General features: G+C 37.0%; 1 protein-coding gene across 6 annotated transcripts in view; it reads right to left on the reverse strand.

Moving 5' to 3' along the window:
- Positions 1-238: 238 nt before the first annotated feature.
- LOC308616972 (survival motor neuron protein-like) overlaps positions 239-25,747 on the reverse strand; it is a 45,106-nt gene continuing 19,597 nt past the window's right edge. For 2 of the 6 annotated variants that reach the window (XM_081233561.1, XM_081233560.1), the window contains 2 exons: positions 24,754-24,864; positions 239-591 (listed from right to left, as the gene is read on the reverse strand). In XM_081233561.1, coding sequence (XP_081089687.1) covers positions 418-591; positions 24,754-24,864 — 285 coding nt within the window. In that variant the 3' untranslated portion in view covers positions 239-417. Of the gene's footprint in view, positions 592-6,145; positions 6,172-8,236; positions 11,757-14,531; positions 14,696-24,753; positions 24,865-25,747 lie in introns of those variants that run through there. The other 4 variants (XM_081233564.1, XM_081233562.1, XM_081233565.1 and 1 more) reach the window with 4 other exon arrangements.

Raw genomic sequence — 25,747 nt, forward strand, 5'->3', positions numbered from 1 at the left:
CAAGCAACAGAACCCAGCCTTGGTTCCTGACTGGCCAGGTCCAGTCCTCTTGACATTCAGCTTCAGCTAGGCTTTGTTCCCTAACCTTGGATCATCAGCAACATTGTTTTACAATTGGTTGTATCTTTACAATACTGCCCTTTACCCAAATAAGCCTGAGTAGTTTTCTCTACATCTTAGAAAGACTCCAACCTACCGTATATATTCCAAAGAAAAATATTCAGATAGTCAAGGTTAAAAAAAAAAAAAGTTATTTATTTTTAAAGGCATTGATAAAAATCTTAACATACTTACTAAGAAAGTTACAATATACAAATGGGTTCAGCTGTGATTTTGACAGATTGACTTTCTGCACTGTGTGTGACCTTGAATTTCTTTTAATCACTCATATTTCCATTGTTCAGTTATTCAAACTGATTACTCCCTCCAAATAGCTAACTGGTTATTTAAGCATGAGTCATATGCAACAAGGGGAAATGAAGATGACACGCACCCATCCAAGTGTTCATGAAGAAAATGATGAAACTTCTGTTCACATCGACCAGGGCACATCAATATACCATCCTCCTTGGGAGAGAGCTGCACCTGAATCTGAAAGATAAAAAAGTCTACATACAATTATGAAATTTAAAAATCTATTTTCTTATAAAATCATAAAGAAGAAAACATAAAGCAACACACGCATCATGGTAAATAAAATTAGAATAAAAATATGCTAGTGTAAAAAACAATACTAATTTCAATCTTTATGGGATAGTTAGATATTTAGACAAATTAATTGTGAAATTCATTTGAAGGAATAAATGGGCAAGAGTATTTTTTAAAAAAATTCTTAAGGAGCACTGGTATTTGATCTAACAATTTAAAATATATTAAAAACAATGATCAAAACTATGTGTTAAAAAATAGTAATTAGAACAATACAAACATTCTATAACTACAATAAAACTAGAAATTAAACCTAACTGAAATTTAAATTAACCTAAAAATTAATTAACTGAAATTAATTGAAATTAACCTGAAATTAAAACATTTCTAGAGTTAAAAAAATTTTGAAATTTGGAATATCTAGAAAATAAGAATTCTACAGAATACAACTAAATTGTCAGAGAAAAATTTATGGTCCTGAAATATCCATTTTAATAAACAACAGATAGGAAGAAAAAATTTTTAAAACTTCTAAGGAAAGCAGAAAGTGGAAATTAATCCCGAGTATATCATCTGGGCCCAATGAACCCAATTTTAATTTTTGAGTTTTTTTTTTTTTTTTTTTTTTTTTGGATCTTAGTTCCCCAACCAGGGATTGAACCTGGGCCACAGAAGTGAAAGCACCAAGTCCTAACCACTGAACCGCCAGGGAATTCCCAATTTTTGAGTTTCTTATTTGATCAGTTCTAACTATTTGTCCTTACATTCATGACTCACTCTTAGAGGTCTGCCAAAGAACAAAGAGAAAATTTATTTATTTTAAAAAATAAACAAAACTCCTATCTTGCAAGTATGCTGTAACTCTACTGGACTCTTTTATAAATCTATAATATAGAATCTTAGTGATTTTACTATCCCTTATCTTGAAACATTTTGTTATTCTTCATCCCAGGATATATTTTATTTTAACTCATTGTGGTAGCCAGTCTTCAGGATGGTCCCCAATGATTCCTGCCCTTGTCTAATCCCCTCCAGTTGGCTGTGGGCTGCACTTACGTCAAAAGGATAGAAAAAGGTGGAAGTGATGGTGTGTGATTCAGAGACTAAGTTGTAAATAAAAGTATGTGTGCTGTTGCTCATTCTGTACTGGATCACCCACTCTGGAGAAGCCAACTATCAGTTCCTGAGGACTCTCAGGCTGCCTATGGAGAACCCCAGGTAGCAAGAGAGCCTCTTAACAACCATCTGGGTGAGCTTGAAGCAGATCCTCCAGCCCCAGTAGAACTCTGAGATGACTATTGCCTTGAGGCTGACAACCTGATTTGCAGCCTTAGGAGAACCACCCACCTCAGCTGACCCGCATTCCTGACCCACAGAAACTAAAGATAAATAAATAAATATTTGCTGTTTTAAGGTGCTAAATTTTAGGGTAATTTGTTACGTAGCAATACGTAGCATTCACCAGCGACCTCTAGCTATGCATAAGAAAAAAAAGACTAAAATAAGGACATGAAAGGATGGAATCACCTAAAATGATGATGAAATAAATCATTAGCAGCGAAATAAAGCATCACTATTACACCATCCTTCAGTTTTCTTATTCTGTTGTCCAAAGTACTGGATTATCTTTCAAGAAGTTTTAATGGAAGTATGGAGATACGATCCTTGTAGTCTCTCTCTTTTTTTTTAAAGCTTTCCCTGAACACAGTTGAGAATTCAGACTTTTTCATTTTCTGTCCATAATAGCAGAGCGAACAAAATCGACAGAGAAAGTCATTTCAAAATTATTAAAGCAATTAGAAGATGAATGTAAAGGGATAGAGAGTTACATCTAGGCCAGCGGCTGGAAAACTATGGCCTTACATATTTAGTATCTAACCCTTTAAGAAAAAAATTTTGGTCTTTATTCTGGACTAATAATGGTGAAATTGTTCATATAAGTAAAGTCTCAGATGATGAGTCTTCAGATGACATATTCTACTTAGGTGAATTTTCCCAAACTCAAGAAATGATATCCTTCTTTTTTTTAAAACTTTTAATTTTATATTGGAGTATAGTTGATTAATAATGTTGTGATAGTTTCAGGTGTACAGCAAAGTGACTCAGTTATACATATACATGTATCTATTCTTTTTCAAATTCTTTTCCCATCTAGGTTGTTACATAATACTGAGCAGAGTTCCCTATGCTATACAGTAAGTCCTTGTTGGTTACCTATTTTAAATATAGCAGTGTGTACATGTCAATCCCAAGCTCCCTAACTATCTGTTTCCTCCCCCTCCCCCGCACCGGTAACCGTAAGTTCGTTCTCTAAGTCTGTGAGTCTGTTTCTGTTTTGTAAATTAAGGAACTGATATATTTCTCATGGCAAAAAAGAAAATATGGTATAATTTAGTTAGTCCTTCAACAGGAAGGACTTCATTATATAATATTTTATGATTAAAAACCTGAACCATCCCATTTTGCTAAAAGGACATGTGACAATATTCTTTCATCTTTCATAATGCTTGTACACTAAAATTTACTTACAGTTTGTGGACGGATATGGAAGACAGATGTGTATACAAAGTAACTGGAAGGTAATAAATATGTAGAAATGAAAAACAATAAGATCATTCTAACTGGTATCTATAAAAAAATGAAATGTTTTGCTATTAGGCAACACAGAGGATAGCTATCATCTGTCTTTTTCCAACAAATAGAAGCTTTCAAAAGTACTGTTTTGACGAACCAAGTGCATGAAGAATCAAGGTAATGATAAGCTAGAACATAGCAGAGGTGCATTTAAAATTTAGAGTCTGTCTAAACGCCTAAATGTCTAAATGTCTAAAAATGTAGAGACTGTCATACAGAATGAAGTAAGTCAGAAAGAGAAAAACAAATATCGTATATTAACGCATATATGTGGAACCTAGAAAAATGGTACAGATGAACCAGTTTGCAGGGCAGAAATAGAGACACAGATGTAGAGAACAAACGTATGGACACCACGGGGGGGTGGGGGTGTGATGAATTGGGCGATTGGGACATGTATACACTGATGTGTATAAAATGGATGACTAATAAGAACCTGCTGTATAAAAAATAAAATTCAAAAATTCAAAAAAAAAGAAATTTATTAGAGTCAGTATTTATAAGATAAGTATATTTCAGGTTCATGCATAATAGCCAATGAACAGTTAATTGCATTCAAAGAATATTATCTAATTTGGAGATATATATAAACATTCAACACTAGGAAAATACATAATAAAAATTGGGGTTTCTTTATTCCCGTCTTACCCCTAGGTTCTTCATGACATTTTTTTTTTTCTTAGAGACCTACTAGAGAATGGACTTGAGGATATGGGGAGGGGAAGAGTAAGCTGTGACAAAGTGAGAGAGTGGCATGGACATATATACACTACCAAACGTAAAACAGATAGCTAGTGGGAAGCAGCCACATAGCACAGGGAGATCAGCTAGGTGGTTTGTGACCACCTAGAGGGGTGGGATAGGGAGGGTGGGAGGGAGAGAGACGCAAGAGGGAAGAGATATGGGAACATATGTATATGTATAAATGATTCACTTTGTTATAAAGCAGAAACTAACACACCACTGTAAAGCAATTATTCTCCAATAAAAATGTTAAAAAAAATTGGGGTTTGCTGTATTTAAATTCTCATTGAAATTGCTAACAAAGTTGTTTTCACTATCTCTTTATTCTGTAAACTGTAAAATGACTTGAAATTACATGAGTCAATTCTCATTATTCATGGCAGTTATGTTTTTAAAAGTCACTACAAACAATGAATTTGTGAATACGGAGCCATTACTCCTAGGAGAAACACAGGGCTAGGTTCCTGCAAGCCTCTGGTCACATTACCAGCTCATCAGTACATAACCTTACGCGTGTTTCTGTTGAAAGACACACTATTTCATATATATTGTTGATTCAACAACACTGAACTCATGGCCAACAGCACTACAACTCATGCCTGAACACATCTAACACATGTATTCTCCCTGTAAGGCACATCACAGCCTTCTTGCACTTGGGAACATTAGATATCACTACAGTACAATACTTGGGGGCTATTTTAAAGAGTGAAGTCAAAAGGCGCAAAAGACAGAAAAATGTAAAAAATGTAGAACTAAATAGATTGTGAAAATGACCTTTGTTTACAGTATGAAAGCTGAAACAAGAAAACAGAGCACCACGTTTTCAGCTTTATCTCAGCTGAAAATGTCTGTCAGGTGACTCAAATTTCTCACCCTCTGCACGTGTCCATGAATGATGGTGAAAGCTCCATAAATAATGACTTCGGGATTACAGATAAATTTTAGCAAGCTAGCAAATTTGCAAATATAGAATCTATGAATAATGAGGATCATCTGTAGATAAAATTTTATAAGCAAAAGTTGAAAAGAGGAAGCAAAAATATCTAAAATGATAATGGAAAAATTACCATATAGATATAGGAAAAAAATTAAACAGTAGAAGCATTAGAAGAAAAGCCTGAAAAGGCGGGATGATTCTGACTATATGAAAATTAAACACTATGACTACACAGAAAGCAAATATTTCTGTCAAAATGACAACCACTACAACCATAAGCAAGGTCAAAAGAAATGACAAGCTAGGAGAAAAGTATTTGTAACTCAGAGCACAAAGAATTCTTGCAAATCAAAAAGGAAAAACACACATCCCAGTTGAAAAGTAGGCAAAGGTGATGTTTTTAAAGTTTTCAGAAAAGAAAAGATACACAGTTCTCTTTTTTTTTTTTTTTTGCTGTACGCGGGCCTCTCACTGCTGTGGCCTCTCCCGTTGCGGAGCACAGGCTGCGGACGCACAGGCTCCGCGGCCATGGCTCGCGGGCCCAGCCGCTCCGCGGCATGTGGGATCTTCCGGGATCGGGGCACGAACCCGTGTCCCCTGCATCGGCAGGCGGACTCTCAACCACTGCGCCACCAGGGAAGCCCCACAGTTCTCTTAAACACAAGAAAAGGTGCTGAACTTCACAATAATAAGATAAATAAATTATAAATACAATGAGACAATCATTTCCAACTATTAGACTGAAAAAGATCCAAAGGTCTGATAACTTATTGGCTAGACTGTGGGAAACAGACTCTCATTCAATGTCGGTGGAAATGGAAATTAATACAATCTCTACTGAGAGCAATTTGGCAAAAATCTTTTAAAATTATAAATGTGTATCTTCTTCAATCCAGGAGTTCTAATTCTAGAATCTAAGTCTTGATTCTAATTCAATCTATTTAGATAATCTTAAGGATGTATTCAGACATCTACAAAAGGAATTATGTAAAAGAACACTGACTATAGTATTAAATAGCAAACAACTGGAAGCAACCTATACTTCCATCTGTAAGAGCTCAATCAAATAAGTATGGTACACATCTGTATATAAGAATATCTTGCATATGTTTAAAACAAGACAGTTTTACATACTGATATGAAGTGTTCTCCAAGAAATACTGAGGAAAGAGTACTTACCTATTATAAAACACTATACGAATTACCTATAAAAATGGAAAAATAAAAAAGTTTAAAGCAGTTAGATGATAGATATAGCTTACCAAGTGTACCTTCATTACATATTATTTATTTTTTATCATCAGTAAATGTACACAGCAGAAAAATACAAAAGGGTATACTGTGAAGTTCATAATTCAAAAAGATACATGTACCCCTATGCTCACAGCAGCACCATTCACAATAGCCAAAACATGGAAACAACCTAAATGTCCATCGACAGATGAATGGATAAAGATGATGTGGTACACATATGCAATGGGATATTACTCAGCCATTAAAAAGAATGAAATCATGCCATTTGCAGCAACATGTAAGGAGCTAGAGAGTATCATACTGAGTGAAGTAAGTCAGACAGAGAAAGACAAATACCATATGATATCACTTATATGTGGAATCTAAAATACAGTAAGCCCCCTGCATAATGAATGAGTTCTGTTCCAAGAGCGCGTTCGTAAGTCCAATTTGTTTGTAAGTCCAACAAAGTTAGCCTAGGTACCCAACTAACACAATCGGCTATATAGTACTGTATTGTAATAGGTTTATAATACTTTTCACACAAATTATACATAAAAAACAATCAAGAACAAAAAATAAAACTTAAAAAAATATTTTTATGTATGTATGTATGTATGCATGGCTGTGTTGGGTCTTCGTTGCTGCACGCGGGCTTTCTCTAGTTGCAGTGAGCGGGGGCTACTCTTCATTGTGGTGTGCGGGCTTCTCATTGCGATGGCCTCTCTTGTTGCACAGCACAGGCTCTAGGCACACGGGCTTCAGTAGTTGTGGAACGTGGGCTCAACAGTTGTGGTGTGCAGGCTTAGCAGTTGTGGCTCGCGGGCTCTAGAGCATAGGCTCAGTAGTTGTGGCACATGGGCTTAGTTGCTCCGCGGCATGTGAGATCTTCCTGGACCAGGGCTCGAACCCGTGTCCCCTGCATTGGCAGGCAGATGCTTAACCACTGCACCACCAGGGAAGTCCCCCAAAATAAAACATTTTTAATCTTACAGTATAGTACCTTGAAAAGCACAGTAGTACAGTACAGCAGCTGGCATAGAGGGGCACATTCACATCTTTGAAAGTTTGCAACTTGAAGGTTCGTATGTAGGGGACTTACTGTATGACACAAATGAACCTATCTATGAAACAGAAACAGAATCACGGATATAGAAACAGACTGGTGGTTGCCAAGGGGGAGGGGATTGGGGGAGGGATGGAGTGGGAGGTTGGGGTTAGCAGATGTAAGCTTTTATATATAGAATAGATAGACAACAAGGTCCTACTGTATAGCACAGGGAACTATATTCAGTATCCTGTGATAGACTATAATGGAAAAGAATTAAAAAAAAAAACTGTATATATAACTGAATCACTTTGCTGTACAGCAGAAATTAACACCACATTGTAAATCAACTATACTTCAATAAAAAAATATTAAGAAAAAAATTTAAAGGAGTAAGATGATATATCAATATCTTACCAAGTTTAACTTAATTACATATTTATTTTTTTACTGTCAGTAAATGTACACAGCACAAAAGTAGAAAAAATACAAAAAGGTATACTGTGAAGTTTCCCTCACATCCCTGTGTCTTCTAGTCCCTCTTCAGTAGTAACTAGACTATTGCCATGAGATGATAATCAATGCACATACATGCATATATGTAAATGTATATTTACACAAATGGCAGGAAGCATAATACACACAGTTCTGCATCTTCCTTTTTTCATTTAAATATATTTTCCTATCAGATTGCTATACATAACAGACAACAATGTAGTTTAAGAAAAACACACACACAAAAAGAATTAAAAGAATAAACTGAATAATGTTCAAAAACGGATTCAGGGCTTCCCTGGTGGCGCAGCGGTTGGGAGTCCGCCTGCCGATGCAGGGGATGCAGGTTCGTGCCCCGGTCCGGGAAGATCCCACATGCTGCGGAGCGGCTGGGCCCATGAGCCATGGCTGCTGAGCCTGCACGTCCGGAGCCTGTGCCCCGCACCGGGAGAGGCCACAACAGTGAGAGGCCCGCGTACCGCAAAACAAATAAACAAACAAACAAAAAACTGATTCAAACTATTTTAGAACTTTTATTTTATAACATGAATAACAATGGAGAAAGAAATAATTTAAATAAACTATAACAAGTCGATATTCTAATTACGATAAGTGTAAAGGATGAGGGCTTTAGTAACTATTTATTCTTTTGGGGAAGCAATATGACAACACATGATGATCTACAGCACTAATTAGATTATGAGGCCCAATACATGAAACTAATGAACAATTCACAAAAATAATTCTATGGAACTATAGTTAAACAAAAAAAGCCCAAAATAGACCTACTACTGTCATAGAGAAGTATATATATATATACACACACACATACACGCACATCCCAATAACCCCGAATTTGACATATGAACCTTATGTACTTGAGAGATAGAGTGTAATATCATTGTTTAGCACATTTTGTTTTAACCATCACAACAGATTAATCTTTCAGAAATCATCCAACTGAAAATTGTTCCAAACTGAAAAAGTGATGCAATGAATTGTGCCATCCAACCAAGTATTCAAAAAAATGATAAAATGTTTGTTTAAAAATAGGAGGAATAGCTGGTAGTGTACTTGTTTTCCTGTGATAGGTTATAAAACTGGGCACAATTTATGATGCAACTGTTTCCAGGCATTGGGCAACAGAGAGCACAGGGTGAGATTCTTGAGAAAGGGAAACTGGTGAGCTTTGCATTCACCCCCTTTGGCTGGACACAATTTCCAAACTGCAGCATGAAAGGCGGAGCCTGAGTAGAGAGTACTGTTCTTCCTGAGTGGGTGGAAGAAACAGGGATTGGAGTCTAGGCTCTGGAATAAAGCAGATGGAATTTGAGGAGGTAAGGTCTAGAGAGGAAGGACTTAAAGGAGCCCCAGAAATCTGCGTAGGATTCCCAGTTAGGTCCTTGCCCAAATCCTAAATTATGCACGTGTAGGACAAGACACCACAGAGCCTGGCAGAAGCAGTTGCTGGGGGGCTAAGAGCTGGAGAGAGTTCTGAAGTCATACAGAGTTCTACCACTTACTATGTGGTCCAAAGCAAGTCATTTGGGAATAATAGTAACTAACTTGAGAGTGCTATTAAGATTCAATGAGGGACTTCCCTGGTGGCGCAGTGGTTAAGAATCCGCCTGTCAATTCAGGGGACATGGGTTCGATCCCTGACCCGGGAAGATCCCTCATGCCACGGGGCGACTGAGTCCATGTGTCACAACTACTGAAGCCTGCACACCTCGAGCCCGTGCTCTGCAACAAGAGAAGCCACTGCAATGAGAAGCCCGCGCACTGCAGTGAAGAGTGGCCCCTGCTCTCTGCAACTAGAGAAAGTCCGTGAGCAGCAACAAAGACCCAACGCAGCCATAAATAAATAAATAAATTTATTTTTCAAAAAGAGATTCAATGAAATAACAATGCCTAGCCACACACAGTAATCATTCAAAAAATATAGCTATTATTACTTGTAAAGGGAAGAAAAATATGATGTGAGAGTTTCTAGTTTCCTTTACAATAAAAACCCAACTAACACAGAGCTGAAACCAAGTTCTGTAAAGTAAGATCTTTTAAAATAAATGTTATTTAAATTTTTATTACACATTTTACAGTAAAAGTAAAATGAACAATATCCTAGACGTCAAAATGCTACCCACAGGTAATGGCAAGAGTAGGGACACTACAGGGTCCAGATTTTACCAAACAATGTACAACGTTCCAGCTCAGCACCTTAGCTGGAAAAAACATGAAGTTTGTACGCAAACAAATTTCAAATCAAATCCCTGCTCCCCTAACAACTGAGTGGTATCAAACAAGGAAGCTATGCTATCTTTTATATATATATATATATATATATATATATATATATATATATATATATATATATATATATAAGATTTTATTTACTCTTAACCAGAAGTATTTATCTAAACACAAAGACTCATTAATATTCAGGTACACTGCTTCACATCTTTCTTCTTCTGCCTAGAAACCAAGTTTTATTTAAAGTGGAATGCAGCTCAACTCTAAATTATATGCCATTTTAAAATATAAAAGGTCAATTTATGTGTCACAATAACGAGTAATGAAAGGATCAGAACTTCGAAGCTCAGAAAATTACTTTCTCCTACAGTATGGAGGTTCCTTAAAAAACTAAAAATAGAGCTACCATATGATCCAGTAATCCCAGTCCTGGGCATATATGTAGAGAAAATTCTAAGTTGAAAAGATACATGCACCCCAATGTTCATAGTGGCACTATTTACAATAGCCATAACACGGAGGCAACCTAAATGTCTATTGAAAGATGAATGGATGAAGATGTGGTATATACATATACAATGGAATATTACTCAGGCATTAAAAAGAATGAAGTAATGCCATGTGCAGCAACATGGGTGGACCTAGAGATTATCATACTGAGTGAAGTAAGTCAGACAGAGAAAGACAAATATAATGATGTCACTTATATGTGGAATCTAAAAAAATGATACAAATGAACTTATTTACAAAATAGAAATAGACTCACATAGAAAACAAACATGGTTACCAAAAAGGAAAGGGGGAACAGGGATAAGTTTGGAATTTGGGATTAACAGATACACACTGTTACATATAAAATAAACAACAAGGACCTACTGTATAGCACTGGGAACTATATTCAATATCTTATAATAACATATAATGGAAAAGAATCTGAAAGAGAATGGGTGTACATACATGTATATGTATAACTGAAATCACTTTGCTGTACACCTAAAACACTGTAAATCCAACTATACTTCCATTAAAAAAATTTAAAAAAAAAAGAAAGAAAAGAAATTAGTTTCTCCAAAAGCTTCTCCAACTATATTACTTGGTGTCTTCAAAATATGTTGCATTATATAATCTCAGGACAATAGCTGAACCCACGAGTAATAATAATTTAAAACAATCCTGTGCAAAAGAGAACATACTGTATGATTGCAGTTCTAAACTAAGTAAAACTAATCTTTATTCACAGAGGTCAGAATGGTGATTGCCAGGATAGGTAAGTGTGGTGAATGACTAGAAAGTGGTACAAAGGAACTTCTGGACTGAGGGAAATGTTCTTTTATCTTGATGTAGTTAACAATGGTATACCTTCTCAAAACTGATTAAACTCTTCACTTTAAATCTGTGCATTTTTTAAAAGTTTATTTATTTATTTAATTTTTGGCTGCGTTTGGTCTTCATTGCTGCATGCAGGCTTTTCTCTAGTTGAGGTGAGCGGGGCTACTCTTTATCACAGTGCGCGGGCTTCTCATTGCAGTGTCTTCTCTTGTTGCAGAGCACGGGCTCTAGGCGCGCGGGCTTCAGGAGTTGTGGCGCACGGGCTCTAGAGCGCAGGCTCAGTAGTTGTGGCGCACGGGCTTAGCTGCTCCGCAGCATGTGGGATCTTCCCCGACCAGGGCTTGAACCCATGTCCTCTGCATTGGCAGGCGGATTCTTAACCACTGTGCCACCAGGGCAATCCCAATCTGTGCATTTTATTGTATATAAATTAACCTCGAAAAAAGTATTTGGAAAAAAAATGAGAGTGATGTAAAAATGTTCTTGAATCCTCTTGAAAGGCCACAATTCATACACAAAAATGATAAAACACCAAGTATTTTGTGAAATACCTGAATACTGAATGTCTTCTACTGATTGCTGTATATAAACATGGATTTCTGCAGAAGCAGGAGTTGCTTTAGTTAAACTTTCAGAATTTTATTTCTGAATTGAATTCATTGTTTTCCATTCACCAAGAGCTTCAAACAACACATAACTTAAGTTCATAACCATTAACCCTGTAGTTTATTTCTGTTAATGGCAACCATACAGACAAGCTAAACTTACAACATGACTCAGATAAAGTAATCTGTGGCTGATCCCTTAATGAAGGTACTCTTCAAATATGGCAAAAATACTCTTCAAATATCACCTTCTACTTCCTATCTTCTGAATATAGGTACAGACCATGGGATTTTCCATCTAGGATTCTTCATAACCACAAGGGCAATTACTATAGTGAAAGCCAGAAAACAAGCTGTTTTGACTTCATTTTCTCTCTTCTTTGACATTCCCTCCAATCTCTGCTCTAAGCCCATTCTAGACTTCAAAAAACCGTGCCAGATACTGTAGACATGATGAAGAATGAGATGTAATGCTTTGCCTCTAATGACAGAGGAAAGACAGATATATAAACAATAAAGATAATAAACCGTGAGGGCTTCCCTGGTGGCGCAGTGGTTGAGAGTCTGCCTGCCGATGCAGGGGACATGGGTTCGTGCCCCGGTCCAGGAAGATCCCACATGCCGTGGAGCGGCTAGGCCCGTGAGCCATGGCCACTGAGCCTGCACGTCCGGAGCCTGTGCTCTGCAACGGGAGAAGCCACAACAGTGAGAGGCCCGTGTGCCACACACACACAAAAAAAGATAATAAACTGTGAAAAGCTATGTAATAGAATAAGCAGAGAACAGATTGAAAGAGAGGAACTTATATGGATGGAGAATGGATAACAGTGGTATGACATTTGGGCTAGCCTTAGGCCTTGAAACACACTGCCCTAATGCTTCTAGCTTTTGCATTCTCTGCCTGGAATACTTCAGCCCAATTCATCCCCTGCCTAGTTTTTCTATTCATCTCTTTAGATGAACTGAATAACCCAGCTGAAGAACTTCAATTGAATAAAACTGACTTTTAATCAAAGAATGAAATACAGGTAACTACACTTTTAAATGTGAGGATTTATATAATTTAAAAAATATCCCTCCCAGGGCCTCCCTGGTGGCGCAGTGGTTGAGAGTCCGCCTGCCAATGCAGGGGATACGGGTTCGTGCCCCGGTCTGGGAGGATCCCACATGCCGCGGAGCGGCTGGGCCCGTGAGCCATGGCCGCTGAGCCTGCGCGTCCGGAGCCTGTGCTCCGCAATGGGAGAGGCCACAACAGTGAGAGGCCCACATACCGCAAAAAAAAAAAAAAAAAATATCCCTCCCAGGAATGCATAGGTTTTGAAAAGATGTTTTTCGAAATTTGCTTTTCAAGGCAACATGGAAACATCCACTAAGAATCATAATGTCCACAACCTTTTATTAAATAGTCGCAACACATAAAGTTACCCTAACGCTATGACAGAATAGAATCGAGTACTACATGTAAGAAGATATTTACTAATGTTATTGAGAATGCCAAAAGCTATTGAACTAAAGGAACAGCGGCATAACATACAGGCAAACAAGCTGATAGAAAGAAGATGTAAAAACATTAAAAATGTGATATTAAGTGGGGATATAGATACACACACATGCACAAAATACTGATGACAAACATCAGTATTTGGACCAATATATGGACCAAAAGTGTAAAATAATATGTAAAAAGGGAATACAATAATAGACACATAGATTTTACTAATTTAGTTAAAAATACTGAACACTTTTCTTATGTACTTTTCAAACACACAGAAAATAGAAAAAAATAGTATAATGAACATCCATATGAACACCACTTAGATTCAATAACAGCCATATATGCTTCATGCACACACATATATAGATTTTGCTAAATCATTTAGAAATGTATTACAAACACTGTAACACTTCACTTCTAAATACTTTAGTATGCAAATTTAAAGACATTCTTCCAGAAACTACAACACCCTTATCACAGCTCATAAAATTAGCAATAGTTATCTAATATCATTTAAAATCCAATTTATATTCAAATTTCCTCAACCCTTATAAATAGCTTTTCAAACCAGGGTCTAATGAGTAATGAAGGATGCCACACTGTATTTGGCTGTTATATCTCAAGTCACTTTTAATCTGGAATAGTTACCCACTCCATGTCATTTTTTCTTTCATGACACTGACTTTTTGAAGAAAGGAGGCCAGTTATCTTCTACAACATTCCACGTTCTGGACCTGTCTGATCATTTCTTTTGTGGTGTCATTTAACTTGTTGCTCTATCCCCAGTATTTCTGATAAATGGGAAAGTAGATCCTAAAGGTCTGTTTAAATTCCAGTTAAACTTTTTTGACCATAACACTTCATAGGTAATACAGTGTATTTCATACTGCATCTCAAATGAAAAAGCAAGTCTGACTGTCTGATTACAGTGACGCAAAGTTTCATCTCTGATTCTAAGGATCTCTTTATTATAAAGGTATGTTTTCCTTTCAATACAACCAACCAACAAGTATTTGCTGAGATGATACTTTGACATCATAAGAATTCTAGAGGGGATTTAGATCAATCTTTTATGAAATAGTTTTTGCATCAAAATGTCTTTAATATTGTTTTACATTAACTTTTCTACTTTTCAATATTTCAATTTTTAAACATATATTTTCTACAAACTACAAAATTTATTTTAAAAGTAACATTCTCTTTTATAATGATGGTAGACTTACTCCTTAATTGAAATGTGAGCATGTTCTTTCTTTTTGACTTTGTTTGAAACCCTGTAAGGAAAATAAAGGAATTTAGAAGCATAGAACATGGGAGAAAATATTTGCAAACGAAGCAACTGACAACGGATTAATCTCCAAAATATACAAGCAGCTCATGCAGCTCAATATCAAAAAAACAAACAACCCAGTCCAAAGATGGGCAGAAGATCTAAATAGACATTTCTCCAAAGACGATATATAGATTGCCAATAAACACATGAAAGGATGCTCAACATCACTAATCATTAGAGAAATGCAAATCAAAACTACAATGAGGTATCACCTCACACAGGTCAGAGTGTCCATCATCAAAAAATCTACAAACAATATATGCTGGAGAGGGTGTGGAGAAAGGGAACCCTCTTGCAGTGTTGGTGGGAATGTAAATTGATACAGCCACTATGGAGAACAGTATGGAGTGTCCTTAAAGAACTAAAAATAGAACTACCATACAACCCAGCAATCCCACTACTGGGCATATACCCTGAGAAAACCATAATTCAAAAAGAGTCATGTACCACAATGTTCATTGCAGCTCTATTTACAATAGCCAGGACATGGAAGCAACCTAAGTGTTCATCGACAGATGAATGGATAAAGAAGATGTGGCACATATATACAGTGTAATATTACTCAGCCATAAAAGGAAACGAAATTGAGTTATTTGTAGTGAGGTGGATGGACTCAGAGTCTGTCATACAAAGTGAAGTAAGTCAGAAAGAGAAAAACAAATACCATATGCTAACACATATATGAGGAATCTAAAAAAAAAGAAAAAGAAAAAATGGTTCTGATGAACTTAAGGGCAGGACAGGAATAAAGACGCACACACAGAGAATAGACTTGGAAGACACGGGGAGGGGGAAGGGTAAGCTGGGACAAAGTGAGAGAGTAGCATTCACATATATACACTACCAAATGTAAAATAGATAGCTAGTGAGAAGCAGCTGCATCGCACAGGGAGATCAGCTTGGTGCTTTGTGACAACCTAAGGGACAGGGAGGGTGGGAGGGAGACGCAAGACGGAGGGGATATGGGAATATATTATACATATAGCTGATTCACTTTGTTATACAGCAGAAACTAACACAACATTGTAAAGCAATTATACTCCAATAAAGATGTTTAAAAAAAAAAAGAACACACATTTTATACAGACGTGAACATTTTGTTTCACATAAGACATTTCATTAATTCTCTTCAACAAAATGTCATCAGAAAATAAGTTTACAGCCTTCAAATGTACTTTAAAAGTGACTCCAAAGTAAACAATTAGGCTGCAATTAAGAAAGTTTTCTTCTTTCACTAAGTCTGAAGATGTTCCTGAGTCAACATATATCTTATTTTCTGTCAAATAAAATATATAATGTGTCATACTCATTTATTAAAATAAAACCATTAAAAACCAGTACTCACTAGACAAAAATATTTTATAACTTAAAAAAAATCAAGACTCAAATATTTACTGTTTTTCCTGGTCATATTTAGCACGAATGTCCTACTCCTCTCTTCTCTCTTCTGGCCTCAATGATTTCTATCTTTCCCGACATATATACTAGCTTTCGACTTCACTATTACTCTATATCTTTGAGGCCACAAGATATATTAAAGGGGATTTGTTACTAATAAGTACCACAGTTAGAGCCTGTGCTATGTTATTTCAATAATATTACTCTCATTCATCTGCATTCTGCTAGGATTTCTAGAAAAATAAAAATGTATAGGTTAAGAGCTAGACCCAAATCCTGTCTGGCTGCTCTTATGGGAACAGGTTGGTAATGGAAAAGTTGTCAATCATGTATGCTTCTGTGGAGCAATGGTTAAGAATCGCTACCTGAAGGCAACGCTCTCTAAAACACACATAAGCTATTGGAAAACATGACAATGAACAGTAGCTTCTTCTTTTTAATGGTAAAAATTTCCAAGAGACAAAAATGCAAGATCTAGGAAATGGCAATTTGCTTACACTTCTGAATATGAACATAGGTTTATATGTTAATTTATGCAGATATACAAATAATACTGCAAAAAGTAAAGATCATTTCTCTGGAACAAGTTAATCATAGCTTAGCCCTAAATTTGTGGCAAATATACTGGACAAGGCTGCTTTCCTAGGAACTGCTGCTTGAACTCACAAAAAAACCAGAAACATCTGCATTTTGTTGGTTAGGACCAGAGTTCATAGTCTGTTGAAAATCTGCTAGGTTTTAATAACAGTACAATCAAGTATGTGAAATATGAATGTTTATGAGTACAGTTAACCAACTTTAATTTTCATCCAGGTCATCCTTCAAATCAAATATACTCTGACACGTCAGAACATTCATATTTTTTAACTGCTGCTAGAGTTATCAAAGAAGAAAGCAATAAGGTATATAACTATTTAAGGCTGTGGTAAAACAAACATTTTCAAGTTGCGCCAGTGGCAATACATATAGAAAGAATTGTGGAAAGGCAGTCAACAGTATCAAAAGCTACTAAAATGTTTAAAAACTAAACTAAAATAAAATGTTTATACTTTTTGACCCAATAATGATACTTCCAGATGTCATAAGGAAACAATCTGCAAGAAGCTTTATATATAAGAATGGTTATCTAATTACCAGAGGAAAAACTTGCTAATGTTCAACATTTAGCAAATGATGAACTTATTCTGAACCAGGCCTACTATGAACCAGGCACTATTCCAGATGCTAAAGAACTCTGCTCCCGTGGAGCTCAACACTCTACTGGAAGGAGACAGATAAACAGGTAAAGAAAATCATACCAAGAACGATAAATGCCACACAGAGAATCTAAGTGGGGTGATATAATAGAGAATGAGGGCGGATCACTTCTAGCTTAACCAGGAAGATGAAATTTCAGTTGAGATCTGAGTAACAAGCCAGACAAGTGAAATACAGGGTAACAGCTTTCCAGACTAAAGAATAACGAAGGCCCAGAAGAAGGTATAAATCTGGACATGAGCAAGAAAAGAGGTCAGTGTTGCAGGAGTGTACTGAGTAAGAAGAGTGTGGAGGAACTTCCCTGGTGATCCAGTGGCTAAGACTCTATGCACCCAATGCCCGGGTTCAATCCCTGGTCGGGGAATTAGATCCTGCATGCATGCTGCAATTAAGAGTTCACATGCCACAACTAAGAAGTCTGCATGGTGCAACTAAAGATCTCGCATGGTGCAACTAAGACCCCATGCAAATAAATAAATAAATATTTGAAAAAAAAATATCACTCTAGCTGCTGTATTCAGAATGGATTTGGCAGGATGGGACATGAAATTTCGTAAGCAAAAAGAATACTTGGAAAAAAAAAAAAAGAATACTTGGGATCTGCTGCAGTAAGGTAAGAGATAATGATGTCTTATCCAGGATATATAAAGAGCTATTACAACTCATCAACAAAAAGACAAACAACCTATTTAAAAAATAGGCAAAGGATGTGAACAGACAGTTCTCCAAAAAAGATATATAAATGGCCAACAAGCACATGAAAAGATGCTCAACATCATTTAGTCATTAGGGAAGTGCCAATCAAAACCATAATAACATATCACTTCATACCCACTAGGATGGCTATAATCAAACAAGGAGACAATAGTAAGTGTTGGTGATGATGTGGAGAAATAGGAACCCTCACACATCACTGGTGGTTATAGTAAAATGGTGCAGTCACTTTATTTATTTACTTATTTATTCTTTAAAGACTTTTTTTTGATGTGTACCATTTTTTTAAAGTCTTTATTGAATTTGTTACAATATTGCTTCTGTTTTATGTTTTGGTTTTTTGGCCGAGAGCCACGTGGGATCTTAGCTCCCTGACCATGGTTCCGCTACAGCGAACTTTTGAGCCAGCAATTCTATGCCTAAATATATACCCAAGAAAACTGAAAACATACGTCCATACAAAATTTTATACACAAATGTTGATAACAGAATTATTCATTGTAGCCAAAAAGATGAGACAACCCAAATGTTCATCAACTGATGAATGGATAAGCACAATGTGGTACATCCATGCAATTAAAAGAAATGGGGACCTGAACGAACATTTGGAAAATGTATCTCGGTTAAAAAAAAAGATGATAGTATCTTGAATGGGTATTAGTGGAGAGAAATCAAAGTGCATTGATTCAGGATCTGTATGGAAATAGTCAACAGAACTTTCTTACAAATTGGTTATAAAAAGTGAAGGAAAAAAAAAAAAAAAGGGCTTCCCTGGTGGCGCAGTTGTTGAGAGTCCGCCTACCGATGCAGGGGACACGGGTTCGTGCCCCGGTCCGGGAGGATCCCACATGCCGCGGAGCGGCGGGGCCCGTGAGCCATGGCCGTTGAGCCTGCGCGTCCGGAGCCTGTGCTCCACAACGGGAGAGGCCACAACAGCGCGAGGCCCACATACCGCAAAAAAAAAAAAAAAAAAAAGTGAAGGAAAGTGAGGAATCAATCAACGCTAACTCCACATTTGTGGCTTGAGAAAATGGTGTTGCTAGTGCATCAGTGTTACTGCTTACTGAGATGGAAAGGCTGTGGGAATAGAGGTGTATGAAATAACACTAACAGTTCAGTTTTAGCTATATTTGGTTTGAGATGTACCTAACAGACATCCATGTGGTGAGGGAAAATAGGCAGTTGGATAAACAAGTCTCAAATTCAGAGCTAGACATCTGAGAACTTCCAGTACAGACATGCCATTTTAAGTCCTAGAGCAGATGAGGTCACCTAGTGAGAGTTTATAGTTAGAGAAGAGAAGGGGGCTATTGGTTGGGCATAAGGAATCCCACACAGATATTGGGTAGAGGAGGAAAAGCTGTTTAAGGAGTCTAAAAGGAGCAGCTGAGGAAGAAGGTATCAGACTAGTAGATTAAAACGTGTTACTGAAGGCAGGAGAAAAAAGTCTTTCCAAAGTGTAGTCAAATATATTAAAATGCTGCTGAGAGGTTAGAGACATAAAGCAGAGAACTGACCACTGAGTCAGCAATCTGGAGGTAAAATCTCAATACAGGGCTTCCCTGGCGGCACAGTGGTTAAGAATCCACCTGCCAGTGCAGGGGACATGGGTTCGAGCCCTGGTTCGGGAAGATCCCACATGCTGTGGAGCAACTAAGCCCGCACGTCACAACTACTGAAGCCTGCGTGCCTAGAGCCTGTGCTCCGCAACAAGAGAAGCCACCGCAATGGGAAGTCCGCGCACCACAACAAAGAGTAGCCCCTGCTCACTGCAACTAGAGAAAGCCCACACGCATCAACGAAACCCAACACAGCCAAAAATAAATTCATTAATTAATTTAAAAAAAATCTTTAAAAACAAAAAAATCTCAATACAGTAGGAAAGACGGAAGTCTACCTGACAGGCCTGAAGAGAATGTGAGATAAGGAAGTAAAGAGGAAAACTAGAGATAATTTTTTTTTTTTGCGGTACGCGGGCCTCTCACTGTTGTGGCCTCTCCCGTTGCGGAGCACAGGCTCCGGACGCGCAGGCTCAGCGGCCATGGCTCACAGGCCCAGCCGCTCTGTGGCATGTGGGATCTTCCCGGACTGGGGCACGAACCCGTGTCCCCTGCATCGGCAGGCAGACTCTCAACCACTGTGCCACCAGGGAAGCCCCTAGAGATAATTTTTTGAAGAAGTCTGTCTGTGAAGCGGAGGAGAGAAATGATGTGATCACCAGGGAAGTTAGAAAGAATATAGTTGAAGTAAATGGTCAGTAAATTTAGTGAAATTGGTCACCAACAGAATGACGAGTAAGAAAAGCCAACTTCATTTTTTTGGCTGCACAACGTGGCATGCGGGATGTTAGTTCCCCAACCAGGGATCAAACCTGTGCCCCCTGCAGTGGAAGCACAGAGTCCTAACCACTGGACTGCCAGGGAAATCCTGAACTAAACTCTTACAGAATGTCTTTATATAGAGAAAGATGAACATAAAAACAGTACATTTCTCATGAGCACTCATATATACCTGAACACAGAGAAAGAGATTTTGATAGGTTATACGGCAAACTAATATCAGTGGTGACCTCTGGAGAAGGGTAGAAACTGGGCCTGGCTTTTTTTTTTTTTTTTTTTTTAATTTTTATTGGAGTACAGTTGATTTACAATGTTAATTTTCTGCTCTAGAGCAAAGTGAATCAGTTATACATATACATATATCCACTCTTTTTTAGATTCTATTCCCATATAGGTCATTACAGAGTATTGAATAAGAATTCCCTGTGCAATATAGTAGGTTCTTATTAGTTATCTATTTTATATATAGTAGTGTGCATATGTCAAACTCAGTCTCCCAATTTATGGGCATGACTTTGGTCACCAACAGGATTTTTGTCTCATCTTTAATTTTTGAAAATTTTACAAGGTTTTATGTTTATCACTTGTAATTAACAAATATATATTTTTAAAGGATACAAAACAATGTAAATGGTATGAGGACAAAACTGTATTTAAAAAGTCAGTCATGTAAGACTAAAGAGATTTGACAACAAAAGGTAACACGTGGCCCTGGACTGAATTCTAGATTAAAAAAACAACTTTCTTTTGTTGTAAAGGACACTCATAAGACAACTGGCAAAATCTGAATAAGGCCAGTAGATAAGATCATAGTATCAGTATTAATCAATTTAAGTTCCTGATTTGATAACTATATGGTGATTATACAGAAGAATGTTCTTGCTTTCAGGAAATACATAGTGTATTTAAATGCTAGGGGCATCGTATCTGCAACTGATTCTGAATAGCTTCGGGGGGAAAATATAGATAGATACAGAGAAAGAGAGAGGAGAGAGAAGGAAAAATGAAATGAATGAGAAACCTAAAGGGGTAAAAAGTTGACATTTGGGGAACCTACACATGGAAATTCTTGTACTATTTTTGCAACTTTTCTGTAAGTCTGAAATTATTAAAACAACAACAACACACTTGTATTCTGGTTTGGTTACCTTCACATACCATGTGATCCAGCAATTCCACTCCTAGGTATATACCCAAGAGAAATGAAAACGTACATCCTCACAAAAACTTGTACACGAATGTACATAGCAGCATTATTCATTACAGCCAAAAAGTGGAAACAACCCAAATGGATAAAATGTGGTATACACAACAGACCATTATTCGGCAATAAAAAATGAAGTACTGATACATGCTACAACACAGATGGATCTAGAAAACATTAGGCTGAGTGAAAAAGGATACACACAAAAGAACCCATATAGTAGGTTTCTATTTATTCAAAATGTCCAGAATAGGCAAGTCCAAAAGAAGATAGAAAGTAGTTTAGTCATTGCCTACTGCTGGGAGGTTGGGGAAAATGAGGGTATTTGACTTTCTTAGGGTTGGGGGGTAGATAATGAAATTATTCTAAAATTAATTGTAGGGACTTCCCTGGTGGTCCAGTGGTTAAGACTCTGCACTTCCAATGCAGGGAGTGCAGGTTCAATTCCTGGTCAGGGAACTAAGATCCCACATGCTGTGCAGTGTGACCAAAAACAAATAAAATGAAATGAAACGAAATGAAATGAAATGAAATAAAATAAAATTGATTATAGTGATGGCTACATAATTGTGACTATAATAAAAACTAAAACCACTGACCTGTGCACTTTAAATGGGTAACCTGTATACCATGTAAATTGTACCTTAATAAAGCTTAATTATTAAAAGTATTTAATAGCCCCAAATTGGAAACAAAACCAAATGTCTGTCAATGGTTAGAATGAATAAACAGATTATGGTATATGTATACAATGGAATGAAATACAGCTACAACCACACACAACAATGTAGATTAATCTCACAAAGTGCTGAGCAAAATAAGCCAGCCATAAAGGAGTATATGTGTGATTCTATTCACAAAATTAAAAAATTTGATGACATTATAAGTCAGGAAAAGGGTTACCCTTAGGAAAGCGATTGGTAATGCCTAGAAGGGTATAAAAGGAAACTTTAGGATTGTGGTCTTTTTCTTGATATTAGCGCTGATTACACAAATATGATCACTTGGTGAAAATTCATCTATCTGTGGACTTCTAATATGTGTACTCTTCTGCTTGCATATTTCAATAAAAAGTTTACACTAACAACAACAACCAAACAAAGCCATGAACCTTTGCATAATATGAACCTGAAAACAAGGCAAAATATGGTGCATCTGGGTACTAGAACTATGGATGAATTTTGCCCCCTCTCTCTTTCCTGTCTAAAAAATTAAAAAATAAACATAACTTATGCCAATACTTTATTTATAATTATTTTTCAAAATACAGTTGGCCTTCTGTATCCACAGATTCCACATCTGCAGATTCAACCAACTGCAGATCAAAAATATTAGAAAAAAGGAATTCCAGAAAGTTCCAAAAAGCAAAACTTTAATTTGCTACATACCAGCAACTACTTATATATCATTTACATTGTATTAGGTATTATAAGTAATCTAAAGATGATTCAAAGTACACAGGAGGATGGGTGTAGGTTATATGCAAGTAGTATGCCATTTTCTAGAAGGGACATGAGCATCCCTGAATTTTGGTACCTGCAGGGATCCTAGAGCCAATCGCCTGCAGATACCGAGAAACGACTATATTTCATAATTTACAGAAAACATGCAGAGAAATTTGAAGTGCAGAAGGGGGAAGCTTAGAAAGTTATCAGATGACTGGTCTCAAAACACATTACGATCTATTAATTTAGTTTCCCTTATCGTTACGGTCATTAAAAGGGCAACTTCATCATACCGTACAAATATATCAGGGTTATACAACAGCTGAAGAGTAGCTTTAAAGTAAGAATAATGGTGGAGGAATGTACAGATGATATACTTATAAAATTACATCTTCAAGTCAGTTGTTTAATTTCTTCTATATATTAGTTAACTAAAAATTCAAGTATCACATCATAATCTTAGCATGCCATATTAGTTTCATTTTTTAAAAACTTTAAAATTTCCTGCTAAATTACAACAGAACATGTCTGCAACAGATAGATGCATAAAACGAAAAGTTTGGAGCCTCAGTCCCTAAGGTCCAGTTTGGCATTTATCACACCAGATTTTCACTGTGCACAAAAATAACCTATTTTTTTGTCTTTCTTTTCCTTTTTTTGGGGGTGGGGTGGGGTGGGGGAGTGGGGGGTATTATCCTTCCTTTTTCCATCTCCTACAACCCATTTTATTTCAAATCAAAACAGAAAGACTAATGAGATTGGAAAATAATTTAGAAAAAGTTTCATTAAATTAGAAAAGGTACACATTTGTCCCTTGATAGCCATGGCAGTGGGGGGATGAGTTCCAGGATACACCCCCATCCCGCGCTGCCACTGAACACCAAAATCTGCGGATGCTCCAGTCCCTTATATAAAATGGCACAGTACTTGCATGTCACCTACGCACATCCTCTCCTATACTTTAAATCATCTCTAGGTTACTTATAATATCTAATGTTATGTAAATAGTTGTCAGCATGCAGTAAATTCAAGTTTTGCTTTTTTGGAACTTTCTGGAATTTTTTTTCTTCGAACATTCACAGTTGGTTGAAAGCTTGGATGCAGAACCCATGGATACAGAGGGCCAACTGTAATAAAAATAACCTAATAATATGAAAGATTTTTAAATGCACTACAACAATACTTAGTGGGGACAATACAAGAGTAATTTTAGCCTCAGCTGTATTGTTTAAAACCGTAAGGTACAGACATACCTTGCTTTATTGTACTTTGCAGATACTGTATTCTGCACAAATTGAAGGCTGGGGCAACCCTGTGTTGTCAGATAGTAGCTAGCTTTTCTCAGCAATAAAATATTTTAAAATTAAGGTATGTACACTGCTTTTAAGACATAATGCTATTACATACGTACTAGAATACAGTATAGTGTAAACATAACGTTTATATGTACTAGGAAACCAAAAAATTCATGACTTGCTTAATTGTGACACTCACTTCATTGCAGTGGTCTGGAACTGAACCTGCCTATAGTTTTCGACTCTTAGGATTTACCTAACGTAAGAAACCACTTTTTAGTCACAAACAAAACAAAGTCACAAAACCACAAAGTGACTGTCAGGAAAGATGCTGAGTGATCACTTACCATATAGTAACCAGTATGATAACCACTCATGTACCAAGAGATTAACATACTTCCCAAAGCATCAGCATCATCCAGAGAATCTGGACATATAGGAGGTGGTGGCGGAATTATCTGGAAATGGAGAAGGATACACTTTAAAATCAGTAGACAAAAACATAAGGTCTGGAAACCTATTTTACGTACAGAATGCTGGATGTTAGTTGTATCTTTCCCTACATTCCATGTCATCTCCTAGTTAAAATTTTTTTAAAAATCTGGGATTTGGAGAAAACCAACCAGTAACAACAACAAGAGACCAATAAAATTAAATTGAATAAGAATCAAAAGGTAACAGGTCACATAAAATATTTAAACATTTTGCTTTCATTAGACCTATTTTTCTGTTCCATTATGAAGCTATAGGTAAAAGACCAAGGATAAATACTTCTATAGTTTTCCTCAAAAAACACCCACACAGCGTTTCAAGTAAAAGTTCTGGCTAGAACATCTGCACTGCCCCCACCCCAGTGCAGTCTGCCAAAAAGTGTCTTTGTATTTTGCTTATTGTTGATATCTAAAAGTCTGTCATTAGATATCTGGACAGTCTACGTGATCAGACCATGCTTGGAAGGGTAAAACATTAATCCTAAGGTATGGTGTAATTAAATCCTTTTGGATAGGCACTATCTCCCTTAGAATGAGATAACTGGTGCCGGGAAAGAAGCATGAATAATATGGGCTATAAGAGGACTGAGTCTGGGTAGCAGAAGGTCATTAAAAACAAAAACCCTGGGACTTCTCTGGTGGCGCAGTGGTTAAGAATCAGCCTGCCAATGCAGGGGACACGGGCTCAAGCCCTGGTCGGGGAAGATCCCACATGCCGCAGAGCAACTAAGTCTGTGCGCCACAACTACTGCTCCTGCGCTCTAGAGCCCGCGCGCCTAGAGCCCATGCTCTGCAACAAGAGAAGCCACCGCAGTGAGAAACCTGGGCACCACAATGAAGAATAGCCCCC

This window comes from Mesoplodon bidens, assembly GCF_964165515.1.
Source record: "Mesoplodon bidens genome assembly, chromosome: 4".
NCBI classification, from domain to species: Eukaryota; Metazoa; Chordata; class Mammalia; order Artiodactyla; family Ziphiidae; genus Mesoplodon; species Mesoplodon bidens.